Genomic DNA, 12,452 nt, shown 5'->3' with positions numbered 1-12,452 from the left:
ATAAAAGCTAGTTTTCAGTTTTCCCCTCCCCACTCAGACCACTCCCAGACAGTCCTAGCAAAATTCTTGCTTGAGTAATTACTCTTCACTGAGAAGCTATTTTTGTTTCTTTTTGACAATTGTAATTGAAAACAATCACAAAGTAAGGTACTTAATTGTTACCCAGAAATGATTTGATATTGAGATACAAATGGCTGCATTGGACCTTTAACATCTGAGTAGAACATGTACTTAGCAGTGGACAGGTTATGAACCCTGAAAGACAATGACTGATTGATACACAAAGGTATATCTTTGAGGGAAAGGTGTATCTATGTATCTTCAAGATAGTTTACTTCCAAACTCAGCGATCTGAAAAAGTAGTCCCAAAAAATGGCAGAAAACAGCCAAAGCACTCCATCCCACGCGATGGCTAATGCAGGGAGAGATTGGGCAGATTTGTACTGTATTCCTCCTCCATATATGACCTTTATGATCTTGGCTGCCTCTGAGTAGCAGAAGGGGTACTTGTGTCTATAACATGGACAATAACATGGATAAACAGTGGTCAAATGATATCATCTGTCCCAGATGGGATGATAAATAACTATCTTGCCCAGTTTTTAAGAACTTTGCCTCTTTAACAATGTTTTTTTTTTTTTTTTACTATAACTAAAACTATAACAAACTACAGACAGAATCCAAAAATGGACTCTGACTTTACCTTAATTTAAGTTGTTATAAATATGAATATGAGTGCATGAACATGTATGCACATGTCTAATAGTCCCATTGGATATAGGCACTGTGTATTGTCCACTCTGCTCTAAGAGAAGCTCTCTCTTGGTTTTTCGCTCTGCCGATTTGGAGGTGAAAAGATAGGCCTTTCCCATAAGCTGAGCAAGTGTATTTTATACAATACTTTTTAATAATGCACTGTGTCAAAACCGCATATTATGTTTTCAGATTCACACCAAAATGCATGCCTAAAACAAGATTGGTCGAAACATGAGTGCACCTAAAATCCTTTTAGATATATTGCAATCCGTTACAGAAAAACAACACATCAACACCATGTATCAGTATCCATTAATTGACCAGTGTTTCTAACACCATTTACCGATTCATTTGAACTTCTTCATGTAAATAACGACAGACTAACTCAATTACTGTTGACCATGCAATAAATCATATTTTCCCGCGATTCAATTCAGGAAGAAATTCGGTATAGTTTACACATTGAAATGTATGTATATAACAAATTCAAACTGAATCATAATCAAATATATATATATATTGGATTATAATTCAGTTTTAATTTGTTTACATTGACAGTGAATGATAGACAATATTTTTGTTTGGTAACTATTGGGTTAACTGTTGAGCAGGAAAGTTTCCTCAATAAACTTGTCCAGGGCTACTGCACGCGCGGCTTAATCTCAGGCACCGCTACACCTCAGAGAGAGACCCAGCCATACTAATAATGAACAACCATAGCACAAAGACATCTATATTAACCTGGAATTCGAATAGTTTGTCAAATATTTCAAATGTGAGCTATCAAATACAATTAATTTGTTTACCATGTCCAGTATAGTTTTCATTGACACTGTCGATAAGAAAAGTGCATTAGGCCAACAAGCTATCTCACAATTTGTGTCCTTAAGACTGCATTGATATAAATTGCATAGGTACATTTGATTATATTTGTTATATTTTCTGGAGGATCTTTGCATCGCAAGACAATTATGAATTGTACATTATCAAGGCAATGGTGGTGCAGTATATTTACCCCATTTTCTCAACGCAGAGAGCGATTTGTATAAGAAATAGTCTTACAAGATATTAGACTACCAGAACAGTGTTTCTGCGAAGCTCATGCGCATGCTCAGGGCCAAATATTATGAGCATGCAACAGTCTACCGAAAATGATTTCCTCGCTGAAGCTACATGAGCTAAAAAAGAATCACCTTGGTAAATATAACACTTAAATAAGGCATAGCAAGCAATACATAAGTTAATTACACATTCAAATTGGGACATTACACTGTCGGCGGTTGATTAGTGAAAAAAAAAATGATGTAGGCTGCATTCATGGAGATATTTTAGCATATCAATTTGTCTGCAAGCAATCAAACGAAAGCAAAATATGTCCATGCATGACAATTTTTACATTTAACAGAAGTGTTTAGCTACACCAATGCAAACGATGAGACGATAATAAATAGTGTGTATTGTGATAGCAATTTAAATATATATATATATATATATATATATATATATATATATATATATATATATATATATATATATAAAGTGTCTAAGGCCTAATAATAAGATGCTATCATGTTTCATTCAAATCAAACCCCGTTAAAGAAAAAAATATACAGTAAGTACTGAACCAGTGTCGACAAACAAAATATACTGAGGGCAAAAGACATAGGCCTAACATTTCAGTATCAGGACCTAATCTGTTAAAATTTCAACAGACACAAGTTTTGTTATTTAAAAAAATACTCCTCCTAATTAAATTTGTACAGAGGCAAATGTAGTAGGCTACGTTTACAGTCTTATTCAACAAACCTCGAAATGTTTGAGTAGATAGCAACAACAGCAAAAAGTGTGTAATCTTGTCGACGCATCTGAGAGGCCTACGCTTTGATAATTCTAAAAGGAGTGTCGGAAGTGGGGAATTTTTTCCCCACAATATCCTGGTACTAAATCCAGTAATCCCTCTGTATGTGATCTTCAGTTTGTTACATCAACATGGCAAAATTGGATAACTTAACTTTGTTTCATCTTGTTTATAGTACAACCAGTTGGGTCACGAAATGTGTCGTTGGAAACTCAATAGGATATAGTATTTTCCAATTAAAGACAAATTAAATATAAATAAACTAACGTTTTATGTGGTTCTCGGCAAAGTTGTAGATAATGCTCGCATCTGGATCAATGTATTCGTCTGAAATTCAAGAACATTAGGCCTATAGGTCGTTTCTGCATCACATTATGTGTTTGGCTCTCCGCGAGCAACAGTTGCTTTCGATTATTTGGTGAAGACAGTAACCTGTAACAACACACGAGGCCCTTTCTGATGCCAAAGGTCGGTGAACAACTCTCGCCATAGTCTACACTCCAAGACTCTCCTAATATTGCGGAGAACTTGGTGTCTAATCTAATTGAGCGTTCCGTTGTAGAGACAACAGTGCACGTGCTTCTCATCGTTAATCATTTTATAGTAACACCATCACTGTGAACATACCATATATAATAACCTCACCGAGTCCTTTCGTTTCAACAAGCCAATAAAATATCGAAGAGGAAAAGTTAAGAAAACTTAACTGCCTGTCACTTGTGAAAGTTCACAAAGGTCGCCATAAATCTCAAGCTCTAAGGCTGCAAGGCTATTCACAGTTAACTCATGTTCCCCCTCTCTTTCACACACGGTGTGTGTGTGTGTGTGTGAGAGAGAGAGAGAGAGAGAGAGAGAGAGAGAGAGAGAGAGAGAGAGGGAGGGGGCGAAAGAGTGAAGAGAGAGTAAAAGAGGGTTTGTGTGTGTGTGAGTGTGTGTGAGAGAGAGAACGAGTGGGGAGGGAGGGATGTAGGGGGGGGGGGAGAGAGCGCGCGCGGTAGGGAGAAAAATGAGGGAGCGGGAATCATACAGTTTTTCGTTAAAAAAAATCAGTTGTTGCGTTTAGGAACGCAGCTGAGATCTATCTGCTCTAAAAGAAGCACAAACGTTTAATTTTGATGAAAAAAAGATGACTGCTAGGCGTTAAACAAGGTACCACAAGAAACAACTAAAGTTCTGAATATCATAAACATGTGTCCGGAGCTGACTTAAAAAAAAAAAAGCCTTTAAGCACAGATTTACACACCTCCACAGAACCCTACTTACAATTACTCCACGGTTGCTTTCCTTCAAAAGAAAAGTAACCTTGAGAATTTAAATATTGTATGAATATGAAAACTCACCTTACAATTTAAAACACTTTTTCTCGAAGAGGAATATGTTGTGGGAATGGTTGCGGAGTGGATAAGGCCAAAAGCAGAATGAAGGACTGATTTGAAGATTTTTCTCTTTTTCTTTTTTCAGATGTCTAAAATAAAGAATGTGAACTCCTTCCTGGGACAGATTGAGGGGTAAGGGATGTGAAAGGATTGGAGATATAAAGCGCCGCTTGAAGCACTCAACGCGTCTCTGAACTTGATCAGATGTTATGTGTCCTGCAGCGTCAGCGGCTACCCTGTGAAATTCGCTCAATGGCACGAATTTTTGGCTAAGCAAAAAATCTCAGGATATTACAATTACTGCCATCTTTCTTTATGTCTTTTATTCCTGCGTCTTACACCCTATAGAGCTTTGCAAAAAAAAGACCCCCTCCCTTCTCAAGCGGCTTCAAGAAAGCCACATTTCGGATCTCTGCCAACTGCATTCATGTCCTCAGATAATAAGAGTCAAAATACTCAAATAAGATAGATAGATAGATAGATAGATAGATAGATAGATAGATAGATAGATAGATAGATAGATAGATAGATAGATAGATAGATAGATAGATAGATAGATAGATAGATAGATAGATGTTGTAAACAGGAATTATTTACTGTTATTACACGTGTATTTTGAAATACACTATTCCCGAAACATGTAAACGTTACAAATGTATGCCCCCACCAAAATGCACCAAATAAAATGTTATATTTTTGCCCAATGCATAGAAGATTAATTGTGATTGTTGGTTAAACAGCATGCTCGTGTATGACTGAATTATTTGACATGTAAACCATAGGCTGAAATTTAAATAATGATTATTTTTTCTAAAGTTGTATCAGATAAACACATTTTCAGTAACTTTGTTAGGACAATCTACAATAAACATTTGCTATGACTATTGTCCTCTGGGTATTTACAGCTTATAATGGTGTTTATTCGACTTCTGCCACAGTTTATGCATTATAACACGGGAAATAAACAAGGGTCATGGTATTGAAGCGACAGAGTGCTTGCTCTGTTACCTTACCTGCAAAATAATGCCTGCACTAACCAATCAAATTAAACCATTGAGACGAACTGCCATTTTCAATACCAACCCGTGCCAATCAACAGACATCTAGCCAATTAACTTCCTTCTTTGGCGTCACGTGCCAAATGGGTAGCTGAGCTCTCATTGGGCGTCGTAGCACTGCCTCCAGAGTTCATTTATGTGCAGGGAGTGAGTGATTGACTTTATCAGTCCAAGGACATCATTCGTCTGGAAAGGGGGGGAAGTTTGATCCTCTTTCTCACGGATCCCAGTCACGGGAGTTTTTCTCTCTGCTGTGTAAGCGAAGGATTGTTTTTTTGTTGTTTTGTTTTTCTACTTTTAAATTCTTCTTTGCCGTTTCAACGCACTGAAATCGGGTTCCCGTTATTCGAGGTTAGAGTGAGCTCTACTAACCTGGAGTTTCAGTTTAATTTAATTTAATTTCGTTATAAATTCGCTTGAGCCCAATGACTATGCTCCTTGACAGCGGTCCGCAGTTCCCATCGCTAGGAGTGGGGGGTTTCGGAACACCGCGACACCATGAGATAGGGAACAGAGACCCAGGTTTGGGACTCAATCCCTTCGCTGATTCATCCCACTCTGCAGCTTTCAAACTCAGCCCGGTGGCTCACGATATAGCCTCCAGTCAGACTTCAGCTTTTACCCCGCAAGCCAGTGGATATGCAGCTGCCCTGGGACACCATCACGGCGGACAGGTGGGTTCGTACGGCGGTGGACCGTTCAATTCAACCCGGGACTTTCTATTCAGAAACCGTGGCGTTGGAGAGTCCGCTGCATCGAGTGCCCAGCATGGGATCTTTGCCGCTTCTGCGGGGAGCCTGCATGGACCCCCTGGAATCTCCGATAACCCAGGACATCTGTTGTTTTCAGGGCTCCATGACCAGGGCGTGAGCCATACTTCACCAAGCGGACATGTAGTCAACAGTCAAATGCATCTTGGTTTACGCGGGGACATTTTTGGAAGACCCGACCCATACCGTCCGGTCGCCAGCCCTCGGACAGACCCCTATGGCGCTCAGCTCCACAACTACAACCACCCAATGGGAATGAATATGGGGATGAATGTGCCAACACACCACGGTCCTGGGGCCTTCTTTAGATACATGAGGCAACCCATAAAGCAAGAAATGTCCTGTAAATGGATAGATGAGAACCAGATGAACCGACCCAAAAAGACTTGCGAAAGGACTTTCAGCACAATGCACGAGATGGTGACGCACGTCTCCATGGAACACGTTGGCGGCCCCGAGCAAAGTAACCACATTTGCTTCTGGGAGGATTGCCCGAGAGAGGGGAAATCTTTTAAGGCCAAGTACAAACTCGTGAACCACATTCGAGTGCACACTGGAGAGAAACCATTCCCCTGTCCATTCCCTGGTTGTGGAAAAATATTCGCCAGGTCGGAAAATTTGAAAATTCACAAAAGAACACACACAGGTAATTTACTTTTCTCATGTTTGCTGACAAAAAGCCACACGTTTACGTTGCCTATCCATATACCACTATTTTCGTTTTGCAGTAGGCCTATTGCATTGGAAAGAGAATAGGCATATTGTGGAGAGATTGTTGCATTTTATAGCTTAATGCAAGAGTGAAGGCCGCAATTTGGTTTCTAGTTTAGACTGGGATAGATAACAAATATGTTGGAACGAAAATATCCATAATATTATTTTATGCAATGAAGATTGCATTTGTTGAAGGAATTGATAGCCTCATTTAGGCCTATCTCAATATATATTAAATGTGCATATTTTGACGTTGGCATGTGTGGACATATTTCTCTATTAGAGAAGCTATTCTGCACGCGCTCGAGGTGTTGATCGAGTTGTGTGTGTATTAAGAGAGAGACGGACACATACTTTCTCAAAACTAAAGTGTGAGTGAAGTAGCCTAACTACATTAGGATGGACTCCCTTTTTTTGATGGGCTATAGGCTACTCCATCCTACAAATCAGTGCAGCAGTTGGGTAGTAGCATTGTAGCCTAGGCAAACACACTTCGACAAAGCATACAACCATTGTCTAATATCAAAGTACATACTACATCAAACCCTACAATAGCATTCACTGCACGTTGTTGTGTAGCTTAACAAATGTAGGCCTGTATTGAACACATGCATGCTATTGCTATTCACAGGGCAGACTTCATCAATGGTGAACAAGCCAGCAGAACATCTCTCCTCAAGAGCATGTTGAGTTTGCATATGTCGTGGTGGTAGGCTAATCAATCTACTGTGTATAGGGGTTAATTCATTGTGTTTCTTCCATCTTGCAGGTGAGAAGCCGTTTAAGTGCGAATTTGACGGCTGTGATAGACGCTTCGCCAACAGCAGTGACAGGAAAAAGCACATGCACGTGCACACTTCTGACAAGCCATACATCTGCAAAGTGTGCGACAAGTCCTACACGCACCCCAGCTCTCTCAGGAAACACATGAAGGTAATTAACGTGTTAATTACACCTTAAACACATTAATCAATTGACCCAGCCTGGCTAATCAAAGCATCAGCCCCAAAACAGCATCATACTCAGCTGAAAGTTTTCACTGCTATTTCACTAGGTTGGAGTGTAGTATAATGTTAATTTCCCAAATATTACTACTTACTAGGAGGCTAAGTTTGATAAGCAAATTACGCTGCAAGCCTGCAATATAATAGCAATTTGATAGATCAAAGGGTCAATTGTAAATAGCTTGTGTTGAGTGTGTATCAGTGGGTAACATATTCAACGTTCTTCTCCAAGCTATAGGCCTATATATATATATATATATATATATATATATATATATATATATATATATATATATATATATATATCAATATATCATAGGTAACTCCTCATGTATTTATTATTATTATTATTATTATTATTATTATTATTATTATTATTATTATTATTATTATTATTACAGGTACACGAGTCTCAAGGTTCTGAGTCCTCTCCAGCAGCAAGTTCTGGATATGAGTCGTCCACACCACCAGTTCTGGTGTCAGCGAACACTGAAGACCCAACAAAAACACCACCGTCAGCCGTGCAAAACACATCTGGGCACAGCGATGCAGGACTGCCACCCAACTTTAATGAATGGTACGTTTGAAGTCAGAAGCAAGCTCTCATGTGGACCAAGAGGTTTTAGGTTTTAAGGAAACCTTAAAAAGTACTCACACCAAGGTGTACACAAAATGGGATTGGAACAACACGAGGAGATGAGAGCAAGCCAGTAGCAGGCCTCGTCCTTTCTCAGGATTCGAAATTTGACTTTTATTCCGAGTTCGAAGAAAACAAATAAATCATAAATAATGAAATAATACTTTCTAAGAATTAAAAAAACATGTTTTTTTCCTTTTTTAGTTTACAGATTTCAGATAATTATTTTATTTTTCATTTTATGTATTTTCTCAAATTTTTATTTAAAAAATAAAGGAAAATTAAGAATATTTCACGGTGTTTTGTATAACGGTGACACACTACTGTCGCCTTTCAATTGATTGTTAAAACTTCAGACAGTCTTAAGAAACGTGCCAAAGTCTTTGTCTTGAACTTGAACAAAAAATAAATCATAAATAAATATATACTCGTGAATGTATTTCCTTGTTTGATGGGGTCGAATCTGTTGTCAATGTCTGTTTTCAGGTGGAGAAATGTGGTATTAGGTTACGATTGTTACCGTTAAATATAACGTTGCCTTTTGTTAATAACATTGTAAATACATATCCATGATGCCATATTTATCAATTTGTAATTTAATTATGGGTATAAGTTCTGAAACTTAAATGATATTTATGGAAATGTTTTCTAACAAGACTGTACAGTTTTGGGTCATAACCAGCTAGCATTAAACAACTATGATCAACTATAAAGCTCCAATATTGCGATTGTATCTTTTTTTTAACCAATACATGTGTCTTATTTGGATCTACGATATAGTCTATATAAATATTATGGATTAGTCTATATGATGCTGATTTTTCCATCACTTATTGTTTAGCTTGTGAGAGAGACCATTGACATGTCAATCATCTATTCTGTAAATCTGAATTGTAATCAATTGAGGTGGCAAACTATATAAAACGGTTCTGTCGATATCCTTTTGGTCAAATTAACTTTTTTGTGTATTTGACTTTTATAGAATCAGAGAGTAGAGTTCATTTGTAGCATAATTTCAGATTCGAAAGATCCATCAGCCATTGACAGATGTTATACCTAGTTCATTCATGACTTCCAAACCAAGGTGACAGTATTTTGAGTATTTCAAATTCGGGTCAAATACCCAAACATATGAGCCAGTATTGGCAGTCCTTTATAGTTCCAACAATGTCTATGTGCAAGTATGTTTAAATGTGTGCATCGGCAACAATGGAACTGTCACAACACAGTATCTTCAAAATAAAAGTTTTTTTGTCTGTCAGCTTGCATTGTTTTAAATGTAATTATTCTGTGTAACTAAGCGTGTTATTTGTTATAAGTACTGTGGTGTTGCATATAGAGCAGTTTGATTACACATTTGCTTGTTTTGTGTGAATAACCTGTCGAGAAAACATTTTTGTGTGAATTAAGTCTAAGGAATACTAATAGATATAGGCTATGTGGGTTGGGGAAAATATGTTCAGTGGCACAAAGAGTTACAGCATTTCATTGTAACCTATTTTCAAGAATTTAATCTTATGCATACCACAAAATATATTGTGCTTATGAGAACGATTTCAGACCACCAGCACTACTTTTAAAACAAAGTGTAAAAACAGTACCTCGTACGTGACAGTGATATATAAAATACGTTTATTTAAATAATTTAAGGAATATATGTTTTATATACTATTTTCTATACATTAATTTAAAATAAATACTTTTTTCTAATTCCCACAACCCTTATGCCCCATGGCCTGAAGTCGGAGCACATTTCTGATGTAGAAACGCAGCTAGAATGTGATGTTGTAACACTTTCTGGGAGAAATGGGTCACACTCCAAGTTATTCCTGAAAAGCAAAATGTTTTACTGATGAACTGTGTCACTGTGCCACAATCGAGGCAAACGATGATACAACAGCAAGCCTATTCCTTATTTAGCGGGAAGAGACAAAGGTTCCTTGTACAACTTAAAGTAGGCTATCGTTCGTTGGATTGTTTGTTTTACCAACTATTTATGAAGAAATGTGAAAATAAATTTTTGACTGAAATTAAAAAATTATGAAAACTAACGAACTGCGACGTTTATCATTCTTTGTCATTGTTGTATTAGCCTATACTCTCTGCTAAGATCATACAGAAATTACATTTGTCTTTGAGAGTCGGCACTTCACTTGAACTTGACACTGAGGAAGGCGCCATTTTAGCATCTTGTTTCTGGGAAGATGGACTGGAAAAGTTATCGACTGTAGGCTACTTGGTGCTTTCTAGGAGGTGCGATTGGACAAAACATACGCCATGTGTGAATGAAAGTGCCACTTAAATGGGATCACAACGTGAGAACTAACAAACTAACAACTACTAAAAAGTAAGCCAAGAGAGTGAGGCAAATGAGGACATGAGTTAGCAGGAAAGTATCGTCATTCAGCCTATTAGGCTACTCAGGCTGCCAAAAGTAACCACTGAGCACCACGTCAGTCGTTTTACGCATGCGTGCTGAGTGCTGCTGCCAATGTATGGACAACTACAGCGGAAAATCGTTTTGAGAAACGTTGTTGTAGCCTATAATCGAGGAGTCTCATGAAATATTAATTGTAAGTAGGCTACTCTACAAATATTAAATAATATCAATCTATTAAACTAAAATATAAGTGAATTAAAATAAGTCATAATGCTAAACAATTGATATGCATTAGCCTAGCAAAAACCCTTGAAAAAATATATGTTTACCAACTGGTCGCCTAATCCTCAGTAATCATGGGGGAGACATAGAAGCCTATCATGTTTGAATCATGATTTAACTTTACTCAGTGATGATTGTAGGCTATGATTGTAAATGAATGCTGTATAGCTATAAGACTTCATATTTACAACACAGTATTTTGGGACCTACCCCCACATACTCTACCCCCACTTCCAGCCCTGCCCTACCCCCATCTTCACATATAAACAGATTTAAGACTGTATTTAAATTCCGTTTACCCTCCTCTTGCACAAACGCGCTCTTGTATTTCACCAGGACATTTGTTTTCTTACCCATGCCAGGACATTTTTTTTCTTACCCATGCAGTTCAAGTTCTAGCGGACCCCATGACGTCAAAAAATGGGATAGGCTTTCCCTACGAGTGGCTCTGTGAAACAACGCTCACGAAAGCTGAGCCACGCATTGATGATGGCATATCGGAAGAAAAGCCTAAATAATACATTATTCAGACGAATACAACCTAATACAAGCCGATAACTCCTAGCATAATCGTGTTTTGAGATGAGAAAACGAAGTGTAGGCCTATATCCACAAGAAAAACATGAAAGGCTCCTTTCTGAGGATTCTCAATGGGATTAGAAAGCACTGGCAGTCACGTGGTAGGAGATGTGTAGCGGTTGTCTGACAGTGGTGTTTGTGAATACAGTAGTAGGCTCTATGTATGTGAATAGCATTAATATGAAGTGTTCATTCATCTTGACATATGGACGGGAATATATTTGGAACTATAGAACAGCTTTGGCACCGCACAAAACAATCTATCCACGACTAGCGCTCACAGTCACAGATGTGCTCTCATCATATCTGGAGTAGCCTATAGTCATCTATACTCAAACCTATATCATCATCTATAATCAAACCTCTTCCCAACTGGCAAAGTCTGCACAAACTGTTACGGGTATAGTACGTTTACATGCATACTAATAATTCGATATTAAACTGATTATGGCAGAAGACCGAGTACGGCAATAGTCATGTATGGCAATAGTCACCTTACTTTGCTTATCTTAATAGGCGTAAAGTCAAAATCGAAGTAAGCATACGCCGATTAAAACACCTGGTTTTCTGAGCAATCTTTCGAATTATTAGATAATGTTCCAGCGGTGTAATTGATCTACGCATGTGCTAGCACCAGCGGAGCGAGACTCCCTCTTTAGCGCGAGTGAAGTGAGTTCGAAACAACTGAATGTATGCGTTTTAGAAGTAGTTTTCACATACAAACTTTATATGTCAGAACTCAGCATCAAATATGCTTTCCAAAAATGACATGGTCACTGTGGTAGAACGTTTATTTTGATTGGCGATTTTCTGCATTTATCAGGTGGCCTGATTTCGGAAGTTCTTCTTGCAAAGCATGTAAACGTTTTAATCCAACTATTATATTAATCTGACTATCCACAATAATGGCATTATTGCGTGCATGTAACCGTTGGTGTTGGGGTCTCTGAGTGATACAATAACATAGTTCAAGTGGTCAAAACAATAGGCCTGCTATGTAGGCTAGTTGGGCCAAATTTTAAACTGGTATTTTTCTTA

General features: G+C 38.0%; 1 protein-coding gene across 1 annotated transcript; it reads left to right on the top strand.

Moving 5' to 3' along the window:
* Positions 1 to 5,473: 5,473 nt before the first annotated feature.
* Positions 5,474 to 8,570, top strand: LOC311104668 (zinc finger protein ZIC 3-like; the record flags this gene model as incomplete). Its single annotated transcript, XM_084146542.1, has 3 exons — positions 5,474 to 6,464; positions 7,302 to 7,465; positions 7,938 to 8,570. The coding sequence occupies 3 exons, from the start codon at positions 5,474 to 5,476 to the stop codon at positions 8,121 to 8,123; spliced, it is 1,341 nt and encodes a 446-aa protein (XP_084002668.1). The 3' UTR covers positions 8,124 to 8,570.
* Positions 8,571 to 12,452: the final 3,882 nt, after the last annotated feature.

This window comes from Coregonus lavaretus (assembly GCF_964263955.1).
Source record: "Coregonus lavaretus genome assembly, chromosome: 29".
Classification (NCBI taxonomy): Eukaryota; Metazoa; Chordata; class Actinopteri; order Salmoniformes; family Salmonidae; genus Coregonus; species Coregonus lavaretus.
This window is presented reverse-complemented; position numbering and strand designations above follow the sequence as displayed.